This window comes from Chanos chanos, chromosome 7 (genome assembly GCF_902362185.1).
Source record: "Chanos chanos chromosome 7, fChaCha1.1, whole genome shotgun sequence".
NCBI lineage: Eukaryota > Metazoa > Chordata > Actinopteri > Gonorynchiformes > Chanidae > Chanos > Chanos chanos.
This window is the reverse complement of record NC_044501.1, coordinates 11,625,116-11,647,934: the sequence shown is the minus strand read 5'-3', so window position 1 is coordinate 11,647,934 and position 22,819 is coordinate 11,625,116. Positions and strand designations below refer to the sequence as shown.

Here is a 22,819-nt window from a genome sequence, read left to right as displayed (position 1 = left end):
TGTTAAATATGTTTCATATGAGGCTAAGTGAATCTATTATTCTAAAAATGAGAATGGTCACTCTAAATTGAAACTCCGCAAATAATCACGTTAGGCCATCCTAACTCTCAGCTGGTAAAAACTACAGTACTATAGTACAGATACCTCCCCTAGCGTTAGCGTTGTAACAGTGCATAGGTTTATCTTTTCAGGACAACGACTTGTGTCTTGCATCTGAAACAATTCAGTGAGGAACGGTAGACGGCGCTATGTAAAGTAAACCGTAACATATCAAGAGAAAGTCCCTCTTGGTAAATCCTAAAGTTCTCCTTTGATTTGTTTTGTTGTTATCATCCGTTAGCGGTTCCTAAGCAGGAGGGGCGGGACGCTTGAAAAAGAAAGAATGAAGCGAGTTAGTTAGCCAAAATAGTTGCATTACTGATTTACTCCATTTAAGCAGCACAAAAGCTTGCCATTTATCAGACTCTGTCGAAGATTCTTTCTTAGTTTAATTAAGTATCTCCACTTTTAAGTTGCAGTGACAGGCTAATCGCAATGCTAAGTAAGGTAGTTGGCAAAGTTTCAGTGTTAAAGCTTGGATGTCCTTCAACTCTTGAATCTGTTCCCTCGCTAATCCAGTCTTCGTTTAAACGGCACCGTTTGCTCGCTGTCATACAACTGAAGGTCAAAACAAAATAATTGCTCCATTTGCCTTTGTAGGCGAACTGTAACATTGTTGGCTGATATCTTGAGACGCATGTACAATAATAGTGGTTTCACTCTGTTCATTACGTTAAATAGCCCGAGGTCACCTCACGCCGTCAGATTAGCCTTATTTGTTTGACACTTGAAAGATATTAAAAATGCCGCCCAAAAAGCAAAAAGATCCAACGGCGAACATCTCTAGTTCTCTGGAGTCAGAGGACTTTAGTTTAGAAACAACGGTTCCAACAGAAGACATTTCATCCTCGGATGAGAAAGATGGATCTCAGAAAGTCACAAAGCAGCTCATTGAAAGGAAGCAACTATTCCATAACCTTCAACTCTTGAAAATAGAGCTATCACAGAAAAATCTAATTATTGATAATCTCAAAGTGGACCACCTGACCAAGGTAAGATAAGCCTCATCTTATAATCAGTACCTTTTGATATTTGTCTGTAGTTGATGCAAAGTCTTCAAACAATCTGTTGCTGTTGTTATTTGTGTTTTTGTTTTTTCAGATTGAGGAGCTTGAGGAAAGACTGAATGATGCTCTCCATCAGAAACAGGTCCTTGCCTTACGCCTTGACAGCCAGCTCAAACTCCAACAGGACGAAAACAGGTCCGTTTCCAATCACCAACCCATTTTGTCACAAACGCACTTCCAAAGCATTCAAGGCATTCCAGGATAATTAGAAGTAGTTTTCACTAAACATTCAATAACGACAACAATAAGTGACAAGCGCCTTGCGGTTATTGCGGTGTGAACGGTCGGTGTATGAAGCCGTACGTACACTGTCTTTGGGACAGGAAACAGCAGGCCTTGAGAAAACAGGAGATGGATACCATCCTGCTACGGCAGAAACAGCTGGAGGACACGAACAGGCAGCTCTGCGAGAGGGCAGGAGATCTACGCAGGAGTCTGAGAGACTTGGAACTGACTGAGGAGAGGCACTCTGAACTGAGAGGTCTGCCTGAAGACAAACTCTCCATTCCTGAATATGTAGCGGTGAGTGGTGTGTGTGTGTGTGTGTGTGTAATGTGAATGGCACTGAAACATAAAGAAATGTATGATTGAGTAAGGGAGTTACAGGACATTTACAGGGTCCCGTGAGTAACTAGAGCTAAGGCTTAAATTTTTAATTACAACTGTGCTGTTTCACTTCAGATGGTCTTATAATGAGGCAACAAACTGGTGCCAGTCTTTTTTTTTTTTTTTTTTTTGTGTTTTTATTGGAAACTGTGTGTGTGTGTGTGTGTGTGTGTGTGTGCTGGGGTCCAGGTTCGGTTCTATGAAGTGGTGACTCCATTAAGGGCTCTGGTGACAGATCTCCAGACGAAGAAGAGCAGCCTGACTGAGGACCTGGACAGTCACAGGAGCCAGTTAAAGTCACTGATGGAGGTACAGGCATCCCTCATAACGTAGAGCGTTCTACGTAAGATAATACGTTTAACAAACATAGCAAGTTGACCGCGACTGTCTTGTGTCCTGAGATTACGGAGAAGGATGAATTTTATCTTCCCTGAGGATGATACACGTAGCTGCCCGAGACACCAAAACAGTGCATAGGCCTACAGTGCGCTCTCTGTAGCGTCATTTAGTGTGCATTTTCAGTGCGATGTGATTAAAACGGCATAATTCCATTGCTCAGTGGAATTAAAAGATACAAACAAAACATTAGTGTGAGGTAGAGCAGAAATTGTCACATCCAGAAGGGAAGCAAGAAGAAGCTGAATCCAAAGGTTTAAACTTTGTGTGATGATAAAAAAAAAAAAAAAAAAAAAAAAAAGAAGTCTGACATGTTACAGGTTTATGGAGTCTGTTAATTCACACTGGCAAGCAGAAAGATTTCTCCAACAGCGTCATTTTCTACTATGACACTCAGTATCGGTTTGTCTGTGTCTGTGTGTGTGTGTGTGTGTGTGTTTAGAGTTATGAGGAGGAGAGAAGACTGCGTTCTGAGCTGGAGCTTCGGGCTCAGAGACTGACTCTGGAACTGGCCGACACCAAACAGCTCATCCAGGAAGGAGACTACAGACGAGAAAACTACGGCAAGGTCAAACGGTACGGGACGCAGCCACAGACAGGCAGTGCAACTCAGGAGACTTTACCCCGAAAGAAATACGTTATGTGGTGACCCCAAAGCGCTTTTTTCTCAAATTGCTGTTAAACGAAGGGTTAGAAGGCTCCTGATTGATCAAAACAGAAATGTATTGTAGGGGTTTTCACTGCGAGACATCAGTTGATTAGTTATTGCTGTTAAATATGTCTGAGTGCTTTAATTGTGTTTGGGTTTTTGTGTGTGTGTGTGTGCGTGTGCGTGTGCGCGTGCACGTGTGCTTGCGTGTGTGTGTAAGCGGACTGTAATGTAAATGCTTTCATTACTCCCTCAGAGAGAGAGATGAGTTTGAAACAGAAGTAAGAGAACTCAGAAATAAACTGGAGATGCTGGACCTCACTCACACGGCTCTGACAAGGGAGAGGAATGACCTCAGCAAAGAGGTACACTACAGGAAAAGAGACATCTTCAATAGACCTGTACACACACACCCCCCCAAAAGACACCAAAGTCTGTGATCTACAACAGAGAGTTAAAAGAAACATACAACATTATGTAATATATCAGTATAACTCTCTAATCTATGTATCTGTCATACATGTATGTATGTATGTATCTGTGTGTCTGTCTGTCTGTCTCTGTAGGTGGCCTCTCTGAAGCAGTCAGTGACTCTCCTTCAGAAGGATAAGGAGTATCTGAACAGGCAGAACATGGAGCTGAACGTACGCTGCGCTCATGAGGAGGACCGGCTGGAGCGTCTGCAGGCCCAGCTGGAGGACACAAAGAAAGCCAGGGAGGAGCTCTATGAGAAATACGTGGCCTCCAGGTCAGCGTCCGAAGACAGGCCGTCTGTGCTTTAGCTCGCATGTAACACAACTGCTTAGTGTCGAATGTGATGGTTCATACCAGTTTTATACACCTTTTGTGTGTAGCACTCCCCTGGTCTTTATACATGAATTACGGTCTAGTTACCGTTCAACCAGAATAACCATTGGAGGACAGCCTTTGTAATGTATGGTTAGTCTAATCGTTACTCAGTGAGATTTCCTGGCAAAATTGATGCTGAATAATAGTTGGGTAATTGGCTGTTTTCGTGTGTGTTTCTCGTCGTGGCAACGTGGCATTGGAGACATCCATAGTTTCCACATCCCATTTAGGTATTAGCTCCGGTGAGCACATCTTGACTTGAAGTGTTCATGAAGAAACGCTCGTGTTTGATAGTGACGGTGGTTTTGTTTGTTGTTGTTTCTGCTCTTAACCGTTGTTACGTTGTCCGTTAGGGATCACTACAAGACTGAATACGAGAACAAACTGCGTGACGAGCTGGAAAACATTCGTCTGAAGACCAGTCACGAGATTGAGAGTCTCCAGAGGACGTCTAAGGAGATGTACGAGAGAGAAAACAGGTGAGTCAAACTTACTTCTCATGTATCACTTTACAATTATGATTCATCTTTATGTAACACATGTCATTTTACATAATTCGGGTGGATTCTAGACAAAAGGATTATCTGGTTTGCTTTCTATTTCGGTTGTAATCCCTTAATTAAGTTTTACTTTGTGTAGGACATGCAACAAGTTGTACACCGAGGATGTTTATGTCTGGACTCTGGGAAAATACACAGATGCTGTTTTCTAAACAGCCACTAGGGGTGCACTTTACCTATTTTCTGTTCTTATCTCAAGTCCATACAGCTGGGGATTGGATGCAGTAAGACAACACCACAGTTACTACTGTAAAAATGGTTATGAATCACGCGCTTAATCGGTCTTGGAAAACAAGTCACATTTTTTTGGCAAGAACTGAAGTCAAATTTTTGAAAATAAACCACCACATGTTTTGGAAAAGTGTTTGAGAGTCACACGTAACATTACAATCCCTTCTGCGAGATTGCTTCATTCTCATGGAATTACTGGGAATACTCTGGAGGTTATAAAAATGTTCATCTCTTTATGTTTCCTAATGCTTCAGTCAGAGAAAGACAAGTAAAAAGTCTAGTGTGTGTGTTTGTGTTTGTGTGTGTGTGTCTGTACGTGTTTGTGTGTGTACGTGTGTGAATGCGTGTATGTGTGTGTTTGCAGAAACCTGCGAGAAGCGAGGGATAATGCGGTCCTGGAGAAAGACAGGGCAGTGAACACTGAAAGAGACATCCAGGCTAAATATGACCAGCTCCTGGAACAGTGAGTCTCCTAAAATGTCTAAGTTCTCAAAGTCACACCTCTAACCACTGCCTCGTCCCTCTGTGTGTGTGTGTGTGTGATTCATGTTTGTGACACACAGAGGTGTAACATCATTGTGTTTGATTTGGGTGGATTTCACAAATGGGATTAACTGGTTTACCTTTTGATTTTGCTCAGACACACACACACACACACACACACACACACACAAAAATGGAAGAATGGCTATAAACCATTTTTAGGATTTTGGTTGGTTGTTTATTTTATTTGTTTATTTATTTATTTATTTTGATAATGCAGATGTTTGAACTTATTTATCTCTTGTTTTTTCTGGTGTATATGAGATCGAACACGTCGTCTGTCTTCATTTCACATTTTTTTGGACAGCTGCCGTCGTAGCCTTCATGCTGTTTCAAAAGCACAAGCCATAAATTTTGCTTCTTCTCTGTCTTGGCTACCTTGGCTTGATGGCAGCAAAAGTAGCGTTAGCCCGAGGCAAAGGAATCAGCCAAATTCAAATGTCAGGACAGCTGTCAACCTTACGCGTTACTCTCTCGCTGCCGCTCAGAATAGGAAGCATTCAAACACAAAACTCTCAGCGCAAAACCATTCAGACGGCACATTAATAACAACGTTATGGCCATGCTACGAGTGGTAAAGATATTGACTCAAAGAGAGAGAGAGAAAGTCTCAAATACCACCTCTAAATGCACATGAGTACTGTTCTGTTTTTTTTTTTCTCTCTCCTTTAAAAAGCCTTACGTATACCACATAACATATTAAAAAAAAAGAAACTTTCCTTAGGATACATTCTATCTGTTCCTGCAGCCATACATTACCTGCCCGACTGGATTCCTTTGAGGTCTACTCCGGTGATCTTACAGTGCGTTAACGTCTGACAGAAATGTGAGTGTCAGTGAGAACAGAGGTGGGGGGGGGTGGAGAGAAACGCTGTGATTTTCTGAGCATTAAATTAGTGGGTACATTTTTTGCGAGTTGATTAATCATAGCGAGCAAGAGTTCAGTGGTTGTTACCGTGTTCTGAGGGAAAACAAAATGTACATGTTACTATGGTGTAAGCAGTTTTTCCGTAATGATACTTGTTTCACGTGAAGATAGGTGTTACCCCGCTGAACAGGTCTAAAACATGTAAACGTAAGCGAGAATTTTTTTTTTCGAGAGGGGGGAAAAGAGAGAGAGAGAGAGCCTGATGGCTTGACATTAATACCTGTAATTACTTTAGGTGCAGGGCGTTTTAAGAGCGATATTAGACACGCAACATATGTTCCCACGTTTTTGGTTTTTTTTGTCGTGTTTTTTTTTTCGAAGGTTGAGAATGTGCACAACAGGGATGTTAAACATGACATTTGAAATTACATGCCCATTAAACTTGAACTCTGAAATGGTTCAGTAATGTTTAACCATTAAGAAGAACACTTTGTTTTTTATCATTATTTCCATCATTTTATACTCCCTTTGACTTTTTTTTTTTCTTTTTTCTTGACTTTTTTTTTTTTAAATTTTACAATCAGGAGTTGTAAATTCACTAAAAAAACAAAACAAAATGCTTTTATTACATCACAAATACCGATAAAACCGAGCGCGTTGGTATTTTATTAGCATTTTGCATTTACGCTAGTTCTGTCAGTTAGAAGTTTTTTAACTGTCGTTGCTATGGAAACATAATCCAATCTAGTGAGTCAGCGCACAATAGACTTTGAGTGACCATGTCGGGACTTGACAGAGTGCGTGTGGGCAAAGCTCATGGATTTTGTATCGAGGCAGTTCTGGTTCTGATTCAAACTAGCTGAACTGGCTCGTCCAGGGCATTCCACTTAATTGTCCCAGCTGTAATGTAACGCGAAGCAGCAGAGACACTGGGATTGCGCTGTCTACTGTAGAGATGACGGGTCGCGAGTGCTGACGCTGGACGCGTCGCCGTGTTAAAACAGAGCCAGAGCTGAACTAATAGGAGCAGGATGTACTGTTCTGAGCGATTAAGCGAAAGCTGGCAGGTGTACCTTCTCGAAAGTTCCCTATCTCCGAGTTCCCTTTCTCTCTTACTTATGATTTGAATGCGAGCGTTTTACGAAATTAGGCAGAGCATTTAAACTATCACCTTCCAAAAACAGCCTGAGGAGATCAAGTGGGTTTTTTTTTTTTTTTTTTAAGCTACGACATGTTCAGCTGAAAATTGCCAATTTGAATGTTCTCTTTCTGTCTCTCAAAACACAAAACATCTGGCACAGCCTTTACAAAATACACTCTTAAACGTCAGTAACCCTGTTTCGCAGTTGCGATGGTGCCAAAGCCAATAATCGACTTGATCGGTTGCCGTCGTGTCGCAATAGGCTTCCATTCCAAACCTTATCTCGATCCTCCAAGTTTGTGGGAGAGGTCACGTGTCTTACAAAAAAAAAAAAAAAAAAAAGGCACTCCCCCCTCTCCTCTAAAATCCGGTCCCCCTCCTTCCTCCTCTCCTCTCCTCTCCTCTCCTCTCCTCACCTCCTCCCTCGTGGTCAGCCCTTATTTGCCCATGTCAGAGGCTGGGGGTGTCACTGTGCCTAAGGCACATGCTTTGCATTCCTGCAGATCCTCGGTCCACAGTTGTTGGGCATACCCTGCGTTTTTCCCGCTGGGGGCAAACGGATTGCTCACATTCAACCAGGAGCTGGATTGAGGGCAAAAAAATGACAGATGCTTTCCCTTGCTGCCGAGGGAGGGGGTCGGGAGGGGGTTTTGGGGAGGGGGGGGGGGGCGAGGGGGTTTCTGGCCGAGCCTCTACGGTCCAGCTCCTATTTTTGGAAGGGAGAAAAAAAATGTGGCTGTTGCGTGTTTTTTTTTTTTTTTTTTTTTTTTTTTTTTTTAATGGCATCATGTTTAAATCCTGGTTTGAGTTTCGATTGAAGCTGATAAATGGAAAGAGTAAATTAGGAACGAGAGGTCACTCCAAAGTACAAAAGTATCTCCTTCTGCTTGCAAATGTGTCGTTTGATTTCAATTTAAATATACATGCATTTTTCTGATCATATTTATATTTAATAATAAAACAGGGTTCTTTTCTGATACAATGTATTATAAGCCTTACTTGTTTCATTTTTCTCTAAAGAAAAGAAAAAAAAAATGAATATACTAGTGTATTAATTAGATGTGTATTATTATTACAAAAGAATTGAGTGTCAACACTGGTCTTTGCTGTTAGAGCTTTTAGTAAGGGAGTTAACAGTATCAGCTCCTGTCTCTCTCTCTCTCTCTTTCTCTCTCTCTCTCCAGTGTCATGTGATAGTTGGTGTTGTTTTATTAGTGAGGGCTGGTTTATCAGCGTGACAGCGTGTTTGGACATGCACGCACACACACACACACACACACACACACACACACAGCGTGAATTACTGTTACAGACTGCCTTTTGGCCTAGGGCTGACCTTCCTCTGACACAGGGAGTATCCTCAGTGGTTTCATCTTTTTTTTGTTCACAAGCATGTGAACAAAAAAACCCAAAAAAACCCAAACACGAACTGTCGATATTTTAAATCATTTCAGTAAATAGTAGGATGAGGCTATACGTTATAGGGATTAGTGGGTTATTTATATTTCATAGTGTCACCCTAGTCTGAAGGATGTGCAAGTGTCTTGTGAGTGAGAAAAATGTACCGTCATCTGTAATGCTGTAAGATCAAATGAAATGCTCACTATTCTGTGTTTGTCTGTCTGTGTGTGCCTATGCCTGTACGTGTGGGTGTGTGTATATATATTTAGAATATATATATACATACATATACATACATACACCTACATGTATGTGTGTGTGTGTGTGTGTGTGTGTGTGTATGCCTCTGTGTCTATGTGTACATGCGTGTGCCTCTTTATGAGTGTGTGTGTGTGTGTGTGTGTCTGCACCCCCTGATCTTCTGTGACTTGTCTCTGCGTTCAGGTTCAGACAGCTACAGATGGGCACAGACAGCAGAGTGGCTGAGCTGTTGAACCAGGTGAAACTGAAGTCGTTTGAGGTGGAGCGCGCTCAGATGGTGCAGGAGGAGACGACTAGGAACCTCAGCCTCTGTCAGATAGAGCAGGAGAAACAGCAGAGGAAACTGGAGGCAGGTTCCACTCAGCTCCATTCAACTCCATTCAGTAATGCGTGTCAACCCCATGCCTTTGTTTACTGCTCAACTTTTATTGGTCACTCAGCTGCAATTGGCTCATTGTTATGGTCTGTGAACAACAACCATTGAATTGAATCCATTTTGAATTGGCAACGAGGTGTCTGGCTCAATTTAATAATTAAACTGATTCTGAGACGTTTGTTTTAGTAACAAACAAAATGGAGCTAACAGCCAGAGGTTTTTGAAGTGGAATTATATTTGGTGGTGGAAGCTGGTAAAACACATAAAATGCGTTCAAATTCATTTGAGAAGGAACATCAGTGTAAGTTGACACGGGATGCACGGGATGTCATATCGTGGTTGAGTCAGCTGTCGGAAAAATGCGCTCTTCAAGGATAACACAGACAACCCCCCCCCTTCCCCTCCGGTTCTCTTTTACTGTACCTCATCCCTTACATGTCAACCCCCCCCCGCATGATTTACTGCACAAATCTACCAGGAAAATCTGGCTTTTCACAAAGTGGTTCCTCTCTTAATTGCACCTACCCAACAATGAGTGGCTCTCAGGTTTTGCCTGAGGAAGAGCCTGATTATATTAAGACATGGAGTGAAGCAGGAGTGGACAGTGTAAAGGCGGGGCGCTGAACCACGCCGACTGTCGCTTCCCACCGGGCTTGGTGGAGAATCTCTTAGCTGGCTTCTTCCGGCTCGTTCGGCAAACGCTTAGTCGAATCGTTTCGTGCCGACCGCATGGAGACGGTCGCATTAAGCCGAGTTCGCTTTTAACGTCCCACTGACCTTCGCCGGATGATCCTGACCCTGCGCTCCAGAAACGCTGTTCAATTATAGGAGGACCCATTCCATTGATGAACATTCTTCAGTTATGAATGAATGGATGCATCTGAATAACAGAGATGCTCAGACATGTCCAACATTCTTAAAACACCCACAACTCGCTGCACCCGTGTTAAGGGACCCGGTGTGTGTGTTGCACAGAGAGGCAATCCCTGTCACACATCCTATCACCCTGCCATCACCAAATGCACCTGATAAACTGAATACCCAGTGTGTGACAGGACCTCAGACGTGATCTCACACGCTTAAATCAACTTACTCACTTTCTCCTGACTTATTTCAAAGTGACAGAATAAGAATTTAAACCAAAAAGAACAGGACAGGTGTAATGTCGCAACCTCTGAAGAATCTGCTTGCAGCTTCTGTCGGAGGCAGACTTTTACTGTTGTGACTAACACGCTCAGTGTCGCAATGTCGAAATGAGCTTTTACGTCACGCGTGTCCCTTGTGCAACCCCTAGACTAGCTCAGCAAAACATTTGAAATCGGCTTGAGAACCATTGAAATCGTTTTTGACGATCTGTTAGGAAACGGAATGGCTCGATTGCCAATATGATGCCACGGTGCATATGTTGCCACATGAGAGTTTAGGGGAGGGCGTGTTTTTGCGTTCAGGCATCCATGCCCACTGACAGGAATACCTGACAAGCAAGCATTCCTGGAAACTGAAAACCTTTTCGGGGGGGGGGGGGTTGAAATTCAACTACAATAAAATGAATTTTCAACGCCTCGCTTAGTCAGAGTCTGACAGCGCTGATGTACATCTGGTTAACAGGTCCTTACAAAGGAGTTTTACGGTCTGCAGTCGTCATCGGAGAAGCGCGTCATGGAGCTCCAGGCGAAGTGCTCGGAGCAGGAGGCTCGACTGGAGACGTACGAGAGGCTGGAGCGGGAACTGGATGACGTCACGATGCAGGCCGCAGAGAGTAAATACGCCTCGCAAGCCCTTTTAACGCTACTCGTTTTCACGCCACCGTAAAGCCGTAGAAGCCGCGCGGTCACGAGAGAACGTTAATTCTCTCGTCGATTTTAAGGGGCTGACTGTGACGCATTCTACACCATGATCAATGACACACGCATGCTAAAATGAACACGTTGAGATGTTTTATAGATTGAGCACTTCGTGCTAACACTAAAGGATGACTTGAAAACTCCTTTGATTTTTGACTTTACACTGCATTTAGAGTAAGCCGAGGGAATTTTGACTGACTGTGCATTGCTCACAGAAATTGTAGTGATGGACTCATGCACTGAAATAAGCCAACATATATATTTTTTTCCCCTGATGCTTTTTTTTTTTTTACTGATAGTTTACTTGAACTGTTGGCCAATTCTCTCTCTATCCCACCTCCCTCCCCCCACCACACACACACACAGACACACAAAAGAAAAAAAAAGGATATGTACAGAACATGCCCAAAAGTTGCTCACAGGTTAAAAACAAAGTAAATTTGACCTTGGGTAAGATTTTAGCGTGCATTCCTTAAAACACCAGTACAGTTCATTTTTAGGCAATTTGTAAGTCAAAGAAATGCAAATTCTAGATGTTCTTGTTCCTTCTCGTTAAATGACTTATTGGGTGGTCTGTGAGACATGTGAATACTTAAACTCTCCTCCCCCCCCCCCCTCTCCCAATGTTTGTTTGTTTCCAGTGGAAAATGAGAATGAAGCTGAGAGGGTTTTGTTTTCGTACGGCTACGGAGCCAATGTCCCTACAACTGCCAAAAGACGACTGAAACAGAGGTGAACTCAGCCAAGACCTCTCTCCCTCTCTCCCTCTCTCTCTCTCTCTCTCTCTCTTTCTCTCTCTCTCTCTTGTTTCATGTCTGGTGGTTTTCTTCATCATGGGATTTCAATCAAGTGGCTTGTCTTCTAATCAAATAGGTGTGTGTGTGTGTGTGTGTGTTTCCAGTGTTCACCTGGCTCGGAGAGTACTGCAGCTGGAGAAACAGAACACACAGTTGAGGAGAGACTTGGAGAAACACACCACCCGCGCTCGTCAGGTCTCCGAAGAGGTGCCTCACATCACTGCGCACATACAAACGCCGACTTTAACTCGATAGAGCAGATTTGTTTATTTTTGACTTGTCTCTTTATTGAACAGTGGGATTGATACAAGCCACACCAATCCTACTTTCTCTCCTGAGCACATCCAGTACTCTGTACAATCCTCACCCTTGTGCAACCCCCTTGCACCAAATCCATAAGTTTGTACACCTGCCAGTGTACAAGCATCTCCATAGACACGTAGTATGTGTGGAAGTTCTCACTATTTCACTGGGTTTATACAGTGTGTTGTGACAGGGAGGGCAGCCTAACTGACTGACCGGTCGACTGGCAGATTCTCCAAGAACAGGGCCAGTTGCGTTCTTTGTGACACCTGACCTAGTTGGTAGTAACGCTGAGATTCGAACTTGGGACCTTGGTGATGGGCATTTGGGGGGGGGGGGGGGGGGGGGTACGGTGTTGTTTACTATTAAACCACCCTGGTGCCTGCGCTAGCACTATTTTTAAGCTGGTGTGTAACTGACATACCATTGTCTGGCACCTCTGTAAACAATGTGTTGAAATGGAAAGTGAAAAGTGAAGGAAAACACATCTACCGTTAACAGGAAGCGTTAACAACGCAGCAGCTAACTGTTTCGCGCTCTGTGGTTTAGTAAATTAGAGCCCCGGTGACTCGACTGGCAAACCGTTGTGGCAGTGCTCTGTGTTGTTAAGAGCAAAAAGTCTGTCATTTGGAAAGGTAAACTCTTTCACAGCAGGCAGACAATCTTCCCTCCATGATGTAGTGATCATAGAATCTGTTACGCATTCGTATTGGACCGTGCACATCTGTGCATTGTATGACTGACACTTGGTTCATTGTTTTTTGTCAGGTTTAAATGGAGGTAGCTGACACGGCACTAAATAGCTTTGGTTAAAACAGTCAAACTGACTGTTTTGTGTGCGTGTTGATATCACTAGGCTTTATGCCAAGATTGTGACATTGTTTCAGTATAAAAACATTGATAGTTATCCTTTATGTAGCAATATCATTACATAAACATTGATTGATAACACGGGATAACTCTGTATGATTTCAGTGATAAATTTCTCTCTTGACATATATGAATTTGTCACTATTCATCATGATATCAGATAACACAATGTAGTAGCACTTTATAGCCCGTTAAATAGGAAAGCACGGTATTGCACATGGTCGTACGTGTCTGTACATTCATAGAAATACATGTCTACGCATTCATAGACATACAGCGTCGAATCCGTTTGGCTTCACGAAGACTAGATCCGCAAAGCCGTCCACTAGACTATGTACCCGCATGCATTTAAAAAGCTCACCTGAAACCATCCTTTTTAATGAATGTAACACAGAGTGAGTGTAAAACCTTAAGAGGGGTTGGTGTTGCGCTGGTTTCAGATTCTGTTATGATGTTGTGCACATGAAAGGAGCCCTGGCGCCACCCCCCCTCATCCCCCCAAACCGTGTAAAAGTGTTAGATTTTTAATTTTCACAACGCTTCAATGGTACGTGATTGAATTAAGCCCTTTTTCTTTTGGTCGCTAATCTTCCGGCTGGCGTGTTTATCGTGTGATAAAATAATCGCGCTCTGCTTTTTTCTTATGTCATTCCCACATCTGAGAGAGAGTCTTTAGGGTTTTTTTTTTTTTTTTTTTTCCTGCATGCAAGGATGCTTTTGCCTGGTAAGGTTTTTTTGCCACGGATCAGCTCCGGTCGGAAGGTACGGCAAGTCGACACAAGCCCTCTCCCATCATTGTTCTTTTCTTCCAAGCACATCGTGTTCTCATCTTATAATAGGGAAAAGGAAAGAAATGATTACAGAACAGGGGCATCCAGTTTCTCTCCAGGAAAAAAAAAAAAAAAAGATAAGGTAGAAAAAAAAAAACCCTTCTAATAATATATTGTCGCAGAAGTAATAATCATTATAATCATTGTCTGGTTACGTAATGTGGTAACCAGCGAGTGCAGTGCTGGTAAGCATTAAGATAGTCGTGCTACTGAAGCATTCTGATCACTGCTAGTTTAGTGCATGTGAGAAGCCAGGAACAGATTTAATGGGACCTTTTCGAAAAAATCTGGTTTAAGAAATTGGCCTGGCCTTTAAGCTTTTTTTTTTTTTTTTTTTCAAACAAGTCAAACATCTCAGACAAGAGAGCCTTCCCTTTCATCAGTGTCTGAAAACAAAGTCTCACACACACACACACACACATACACATACATTCACATACACACAAAAGGCATCATAGCAAACTGTCAATGCCAGGCATTTTTCTCTCTCTCTCTCTCACACACACACACACACACACAATCCATGTGTATATGTACGTGTTTGTCTTTCAGCACTTCACGTTTCTCTTCTGCGTGTTTCACCTCTCTCACGTTTCCTGCCCAAAACAATAAAAAGCCAGCGCACCGACCTCTCGTCCAATCAGCCGTTCCTTCAGCTAATCCTCTGACCAATGGCAAGTGCCCTTGAGCAACTCTTTAATGATTGTGTGTGCTGAAGGGTGGCCACCGCCGTGAGTAAACAGCCCTTTCAGGTGTTGGCTTTGATTGATTGGCAACTCTTTGCTTCTGATGATTCATGAGGGGAGAAGCCTTTTTTTTTTTTTCCTTTCTCTCTCTCTAGAGAAATTCTTGCAGATTGCTCACTGAACCACCCACACTACGTCTGTATTTTAACAAGGAATCAGGCAAGGAACCCCACCCTTTGTGTTGGAGAAAATAGACACACCACCCGCAACCAAACAGTGCCCCCACCCCGCCTTTGCTTTTGAGTAATGCTGAATACTACTGAGCTTTAAGACAGCATGCTGCGTTGTTTCCCATGAAGGACAGCTATGCACATGTTGTGTAATACTGCTACGCTTATGTTGTTTAGCACTGACAGACTGATTTGGGATTGGATCATCGTTCACGACGGGCTCAGAGTTTTATATTATTGTCGTTTAGATATGGTTATGATATCATATCTACCCGTCTCCCCGCATGTCTCCTACTCCACAAAGTGATTGACGCCCTTGATAACTAAAACCTAAACCAACTTCATAAACTGCTTAATTACTTTGCCGTCTCCCTTTTTTGGAAACGACTACAGACAGAGATAAGGCATTGACTCACCGCGCGTTATCAGTTTAGAGTGACAGCGAGAGAGACTTTATTGATATGCAACAAGTCAGAAGGTGGTTATCAAATAAAAAAAAAAAAAAAACTTGAAAAGCTGAGTTTACCATTGTCATTGTAACCATAACCATGTTATGAAACATGAAAGCAGTGAGCGGTATGTCATGCCAAGGAGATATTTGGTTATTACGTGTGTGGGGGGGGTGGGGGGGGGGGGGTGTGTGGTTTAGGAAGCAGAAGCCTCCTTCTTTTACAGCGCTTCCTATGAATTGATCTGAAACGCAACTTCCACATTCTTATCAGTATTAGTTTTAAACACAGCAACTACTGATGACTGACACATATGTGTGTGTGTGTGTGTGACTTTTTTTTCTATCTTTCTTTTTTTTTCTTTGTTAGCTGGAAGTAGCAAATCAGCTTCTTCAGCAAAGCCAGCAACCACACAGTTACCTCATAGAGAGAGTCAGACAGCGGGATGCCCAGATCCACTCCCTGAAAGAACGTGTTGCACAACTGGAGGACGAAGTCAGGTATTCATCAGAACATAGATGCCCACAGATCCTGAATTTCGTCCTGAGTAAAAATAACCCCTTCTTGTAACACTGCCACTCAATATAAGGGTAACCAAACATGTACTGAACTGTTCTCTACATTCACTCTGACTATATAGTAGAAAATACCATGAACCAGGGCTTCAAACTAGAGTTTTTTTTTCCAGTCGGTTCGTTCCGAGCAGAATTGGTATTTTAACGTTTCTGGTTTTGCGTTCCACCTTAAAATGATTGTTCCCGAACCAGTTAGAACCAAATGAAATACCAGTCAATAATGTTCCATGTAGGGCTGTGTGACATCACCATATGCATTTTTCGGACAGTATAAAAATGTCTGTTGATAGATATTTTACTGTATAGTCTCTATCGTTAATGTCACAACACATTGCATACAAAAACGCATTGCATCACTACCTATGAGCGCTATAGTCCAATCTGTTCTCAGGCCGAAATCCACTGTGGCCTCTCGGTCATGAGAGGCTATGTCATTTTAACGCCGCAGTTAACAAGCTTACTAATGGGCTATGTGGGGCACAACTGGAGCTAGCTAGCTATTTCCAACATTAGTTCTCTTTACATGGTAGCCTGTAGTGTGGTTGATCTCCGAGGAATCGCTAGAGAAGAGGAGATGAACACCAGATAAGGCATTGACTTAGCTGTAGTTTTATTAAGTGCAGACGTTGTTGTAACTACGAATAATGTCACCCAAAGGGAGCATGTAAATAGAGAATAGAAGAGGGCAAAGGACTGATCCCTGAGGAACACCATAGTTAAGCTTATGGTATTCAGAGGTCACATTATTATAGAGGACACACTACTTTGTCTCAGAGAGATAAGATTTAAACCAAGAGAGCGCCAGGCCACAAATGCCAATTTGGTTTTCCAGGCGCTTTAACAATATAGTGTGATCGACCGTGTCAAAAGCTGCACTCAGATCAAGCAGAATAAGAACAGAAGTAGCACCAGCATCCAAGGCTAATAAAAGATCATTGGTTACTCTAGTAAGCGTGGTTTCAGGAGAGTGAAAACACCTGAAGCCTGACTGAAATATTTCAAACAGACTGTTAGAGGACATATGGGCTGTCAGCTGAGCAGCTACAATTTTTTCAAGTATTTTTGAAAGAAACGGGAGATTAGAGATTGGCCTATAATTATTTAAGGCTTCAGGGTCAAGGTTTGGTTTTTTACGTAAAGGCTTGATCATGGCTGTTTTAAAAGAGGAGGGTACAATACCAGATTTAAGTGACATATTTAGAGTGTTTAAGATTGTTGGGCCAAGAACCGAGAAAAGCTCTATGTAAAGTTTAGCAGGTAGGGGATCAAGGAGGCAAGAAGCTGGTTAAAGAAGTTAGAGAGCCAAACTCTCTCAATACCTTTAAAACAAAACTAAAGACTTATCGATTTTCTCGAACTTATGCATAATATAATTTTGATTTGACTTTGTTATAGACATGCAAAGCCCTTTGAGACTATAAATAGTGATATTGGGCTCTAAATAAATATTATTATTATTATTATTATATAGGTTAGGGTTTCAGCAGCCAAAAAGAGAGACTTACAACATAAAGATACCGACAATGGCTCAGACCAGGGTCCTTTCTCATACAAAAGTAAACCCTGACTCCCATAGAGCAGAGAGGTGACGTCACTGAATATACACCCAGGTCATTACACTGTGTGTCAAACATTGATGAAGTTGATGTCTAGGACCAACATTTTATAAGGTGCATAGCATAATATTTCCCTCCTGTGGTTGTGAACAGGGAGACCACACCACATTTAACTTTCATGCTATATCACCGCCTGTCGTCTGTAAATTTAAGTCTGCTATCCGAAGAGGTGAGTGATGTTCAGAGGAAAACAGGAAGTAAACTCTGCATCAAAGTTATTGCCAGCAGAAAATATTTCCATTTGTTGTAATAAATAAAAGAACGAAAAAATAATGTTACTAACCGGGTTACCATTATTTCAAAGAAATGTTTCTGTTCCAGAACACTAAAAAATATAAAGTTTATTTTTTTCGTTTTTGTTCCTAGCGAAATATCGATCGTTTCTGGTTTTCGTTTTCGTTCCTTGAACTGGTTCAAAGCCTTGCCATCAACGCGTCAGCAGATTTTTCTTTTTTTTTTCTTTTTTTTTTTTTTTTTTTTTTTTTTACATTCATGTAAGACATTTCGAACTAGGTCAGTGAACTTGCGGGAGTGAGAGTTGGCAAGCTGAACAATAGTAAAATGCTCAGGGTTGCTTAACACTGGTTCTGTACACATTTCATGCCACGGGGGGCTCTTTTACCTTTCTCCACCCAGTCATTACCCATGGTACTTTGCACGTGTGTGAATCTGCTCATATGTGTGTATGTGTATAATCATGTACTCAAAAATATGTACATCATCCTTTACACACAGGCACACACGCTTCTCTCTCTCTCTCTCTCTCTCTTTCTCTCTCTCTCTCTCTTTCTCTACTGTACTATTTTGTATGCAAAGTGACAGAATGAAGATTCTCAAGCAATAACTTGCCAAGATTAATCAATTGACCCAAGGCTAGAAATGGGTAGAAAATTGCCTTTAAAAAAAAAAAAAAAAAGCTCATATCAGCTTTTTCAAAAAAAACAAAAAAAACCAAAACTTTTTTCAGCCACAGGGATTGTACCTGACTGAACATGAACTCCGTGTGTTTGTTTGTTTGCCTATCGGCGCTGCTGCTTTGGCTTGGTTTATCCCCATTAGCTGTTGAGCAGTCAGTGAGCTGGGCCTCAGGACCATGCTTTGATGAATTTATCGGCTGTTTGCTCGTTTGTGTTCCACATGAAAGATTTAATGCCTGCTTAACCTGTTGTTTCTTATTCGACTGTTTCGAGGCTGTCTTTGTGTGAGTTTTTTTTTTTTTAGTTGTTGTTAAGACCGTAAAACTACATCTTTGACGGCGAGAGTGAGAGATTTTAGACATAACACGTGCATGCTACCCCCCCCCCCCCTTCCATAAGACATGCGTATCTTATGTCAACTACAGGGTAATTGCAGTTGAGTTTTTTCATATGTTTCTGTCTCAGGTCTAAATCCTTAAATTCATAGGTGAACCCTTTTCAGTGGTCTTACACTATCTCATAGCGCTGTGTAAAGATTAAAGATGTGTACCCGCGGTCTGAAAAATTCGCTTTTACACCAGCAAAATTTGAAGTCTCAACTTTCCTTCCTATGATAACGCCGTGATTGATATCTTGCTTTAAAAGTTATTAATAAACAAATATGATAGTCTACATTTGCATTTTCTGGACAGCTCCTCCCAAATGTTGAAGAAGGTCAAGAATGTTCAAGAAACCATGCAACTTATTCCTAGAAATGCTTTGAGATTCCCTCTGAACCTTTTGATAATTCGCCTTTCAGCATTTGTGAATTGCACCTGCCTTAGTTACATCATCATAATTAGAAGACAGTGAGCTGTCAGTCAATGTGCTCCTGCGCATACTTTGTATCCAATACTGCAGAACTGAAAACTATTAAATATTGTGGTTTTGACCTCACCCGGTTAATATGCCCTCTCAGCGGGTTCTGTTGGAAGTTGGTGTGAGTTCTGTTGACTGTGATTTGTTGTTGTTTACCTCCTCAGCTCATTAAGAAAAGAAAAGACAAACTTGCTACATGTGAAGAACAACATGGCTGCTGACCTGGAAAGACTCCTGAATCACATAGAGGTATAATCAGTGAATTACTCCATTGACTGACTTTTAGCTATTTAACATTTTCTCTTCGTCACATCAATATTTGGAAAGACTCCTGAACTGTACAGTAGTTTTTTCCAGAATTGTCGTACTGATTGGAGACCTAAGCAAATGAAATGGGAACGTGTAAATTTGGTCACATTGCACTTGAGATTCATTGAAGTACCTCAAGCATTTGAAACAATCTAATTCATCACAAGTTAAGAAAATAAGGTCAAGACAGTCAAGAGAGATAAATTAGTTTTGGAGTGATCGGAAGCGCTAGTTTATCTGACATGGCGAGATATGCGTCATTAGAGGTCTATTGAGAAAAATGACTTTTGACGTTCCCGTCTGGGTGTGGACGCACTGTCATCATCTTACCTAGTCCTTTGGTGTGACCCACAGTTGCACAACATGACTCTACAATTTTAAGTTTGCACAAGACATCCTACTCTCCATACCGCACAGGTCACTTGGCATTAGGAGACACCTGCCGCATCTACGTTAACATGCAAACGTTACCCCGTCACACCTCTTGACTTTTCTACCCGCTCCTGCGGTTTTCAGATCCACGGAATACATGAACAGGATTTTGTGATTTAAACTGAGTTTAATGGCAGAAGGTGTATGACATCCCTACTCAAGCAAAAACACGAAAGCCTTTTTAGTGTAACTGGAAAAGCCTGCCTGACTAGCCCTTAATTATTTGCATGTGCATGTTGCTGGTCATTTGTTCACCAGAAAATTTTCTTGTCGTTGTTTTTATTCCCTATGATGTTTTTAATATTTGATATTTTGATGAGTGTGATTATTTTTCTTTTTTTTCTGTCATTTCTCCAACACCCGTAAAAAAAAAAAAAAAAAAAAGTTTTCAAAACCAGACAAAACACACGATCGAAATCACGTCCGTTGACGAGGTTCCGCGGCAGGCGCAACAAAACGGACGCCGCCGCCGCCGCTGCGAGTCATTGCTTTCATATTTCTCACAACTCCACAGATATTCGGAGAGAGAGAGTGAGAGAGAGAGTGAACGAGAGAGTGAGAGAGAGAGAGAGTGAGATAGAGACAGAGCTCGATAACGTCGCCTTCGTCAAATCCCGAGCTATTTTCAACCAAACATTCCCTCAGCATTACCCGTTGGCACAGCCTTTGCCGACTTCACAACTTTCAGCGGCATGTTGGCATAAAGTATGCAGTCCTCACAGACAGCTGCACTGCAGCTTTTGAACATGCCAGCGCATATGGCCAAGGGGTGATAAATAGAAATATTGAATGACCCCCGAAGATCAAGCTCATCTATATTCACCGCTGAAGGGTCTCTTCGGGCGTTCTTGCGGCGATACCTTCTGGGACTTATGCTGCGGGCTTCAGTTGCTCTATTCCCTTTTTCCTTCCAGCGCAGCACCCAAAGATTAAGTGAGATCACCTGATTAACTGTACGTTTAGTTTAAAAAAAAAAAAAAAAAAAAAGCCACTTGTGGAAATAGGGCCCTAGAAAGGTTAGGACGTGTTGAAACATCTCCAAAGATTTTTTTTTTTTTTTTTCCTTTTTTTTCAAAATTCTGCCTTGAGTACCTTGAGGCAACAGGCGCGAAGTTTTATTTTCTTTCTACTTAACCAAACCTTTTCATTAATACCAGTTAAACCACTGTTTGTGTGTGTGAGGTGGGGGGGGGGGGCGTTTACTGGTGATGAATTATCATGTTTAGACATGGCACATGACGGTTGACCTTTTGGAGATTAACAAATACTCTTGTAGCTACCAGTATTTTCATCATTGACACAGTAAGCTTGGCATTCTCGCCTCTGCACCATGTGTGCCCACCTACAGTGCTGCTTAGACAGTGCAAAGAGATAAGGACAGTAAAATTATCTGTCTTGTCTGTCTCCTAGACCTTCACTTTTGCTTCTCCAAATCAGATAAAAGTGAAACCGGTACAGTGGGTTTTCACAGTTGATTGAAGAAGCCTTTCCACATGCCTTATTCAAAACCGCTGGCCTTGGTTACGCACATATCGTTAAAACCGAAGACTTGACTTTCAGACACGCTCATCTCCCATAAACATGTTTATCGAGCAAGCCAGAAACCATTAGTGGCTTTTTCCGCAGAATACCAAACGTGTAGATACCTAGATGTTGCATTTGTCCGCATCGCTGTCTGTCATAGCACAGTTGCAAACAAAGACATCACAAGTTTTCAGTGTAAGTGCTTGGATATCCTCCTTTACTGAGGTTGAATGTGGTCCTACCCAGTTTTTGATTGGTGCCTGATTGGTTGTAGGAGCTGTCCGTCATGAAGAAGGTCCTTCTCAGCATGAGATCTCGTCATCAGAATGAATCCCTGCCTCTGTCAGATAACACTGGTCTGGGAACAGCGGTCCATCAGCCCAAAGGTCTCAGCAGAACTATAGGGGAGGACCAGTATGAGCACAGACCCAAACCCACTGTATTTGTAAGTGGCTCCTTCCAAAATCAATTTGGGGTGTGTGTGTGTGTGTGTGTTTTTCTTTTGGATATGCACAGGTATGCATTACACATTGTAGAACTCAAATTTCATTGAATGACAAAACCTCCATAAAACTGTAACGGCAGATGTAATCACTTGTCATTATTGCAAGTTTATAAGCATCAATAGGAGATCATTAAAAAAGAAAGAAGTATGACAAAAAGTATTTACAACCCCACGATACTTTTCTCTTTCCCTTTGTGGATTTTAAGCTGAAATGAGACTTTGAGACTTTTTATAATATAGTCATTTATGATCTTCCTTAAGAGGCTGAAAGTCGTAAGAAAACCTTGTGTAAACTGTTGCCCTCTTTCTTTTAGACCAATAAAGAAGTCCCTGAATGGTGCAGAAAAGCCAAGGACCAGCCCAAATGACACATCAAATCGCTGTGGACTGAGAATAGTTTTAGAAGTTGAAGTTGTCTGAATGTTTTTTTTTTTTTTTTAAAGAGATTAGCTGATGAGTGTTTTCAGTAGTTTCTAGAAAATTACATAATCGGCGCCTGCTGTATAGCGAATCGTTTTTGGTAGTTATGGTAACCATTAGTTGTGTAATACCAAAACAAATGCATTACTCATTTAATGTAAATGAATTGTTGTATTTACTTTTCCTTTTTTTCTGTAATGATTATCCTCAGACTGTTATGGTAAATAAAGCATCCAAAATGTCCCGATATAATCCGATTTCGTGTCACTTCTTTGGCAAAGTTGTTTGATCTGGTGCTAGTAAGCTGTGCCATCACCCTCACTACTATTTTATCATCGGAAAAATATGTATTTTAATATGTTTAAACCACCCAGATATTTACTTATGTAATGGCTGCATAAATCTTTTGACATCTTAATCACCGCTTCGTAATTACACCTTACTGCAGTATTCAGTAAAACTATATGTATTTATTATACGGTTCCTCAGAATGCTGCAGAAAGTTCCACTGTATTGAATGGGCCATCTCAACGTTCGATAATGAAAATAATTAATGACCGCTGAGAAACATTAATAACCGCTGCCATTGACATTAGATTTTGTGCTT

At 41.7% G+C, this 22,819-nt stretch overlaps 1 protein-coding gene across 1 annotated transcript; it reads left to right on the top strand.

Moving 5' to 3' along the window:
- Positions 1-842: 842 nt before the first annotated feature.
- On the top strand, positions 843-22,194 carry pibf1 (progesterone immunomodulatory binding factor 1). The gene is made up of 17 exons (XM_030780743.1): positions 843-1,091; positions 1,201-1,301; positions 1,490-1,688; positions 1,962-2,081; positions 2,611-2,744; positions 3,074-3,182; positions 3,384-3,565; positions 4,020-4,145; positions 4,822-4,920; positions 8,855-9,020; positions 10,656-10,806; positions 11,533-11,623; positions 11,793-11,895; positions 15,426-15,556; positions 19,187-19,271; positions 21,562-21,732; positions 22,107-22,194. Exons 1-17 carry the CDS (start codon positions 843-845, stop codon positions 22,158-22,160), a joined length of 2,271 nt encoding a protein of 756 aa, XP_030636603.1. The 3' UTR covers positions 22,161-22,194.
- The last annotated feature ends 625 nt before the right edge of the window (positions 22,195-22,819 follow it).

What these genes read in the sequence shown, in the direction of transcription:
- pibf1 (XM_030780743.1), top strand. Translation starts at nt 843, where the DNA reads ATGCCGCCCAAAAAGCAAAAAGATCCAACGGCGAACATCTCTAGTTCT. An exon ending in AACTACGGCAAGGTCAAACG is followed by an intron (nt 2,745 to 3,073) that starts GTACGGGACGCA and finishes TTACTCCCTCAG; the next exon opens with AGAGAGAGATGAGTTTGAAA. An exon ending in CACGATGCAGGCCGCAGAGA is followed by an intron (nt 10,807 to 11,532) that starts GTAAATACGCCT and finishes GTTTGTTTCCAG; the next exon opens with TGGAAAATGAGAATGAAGCT.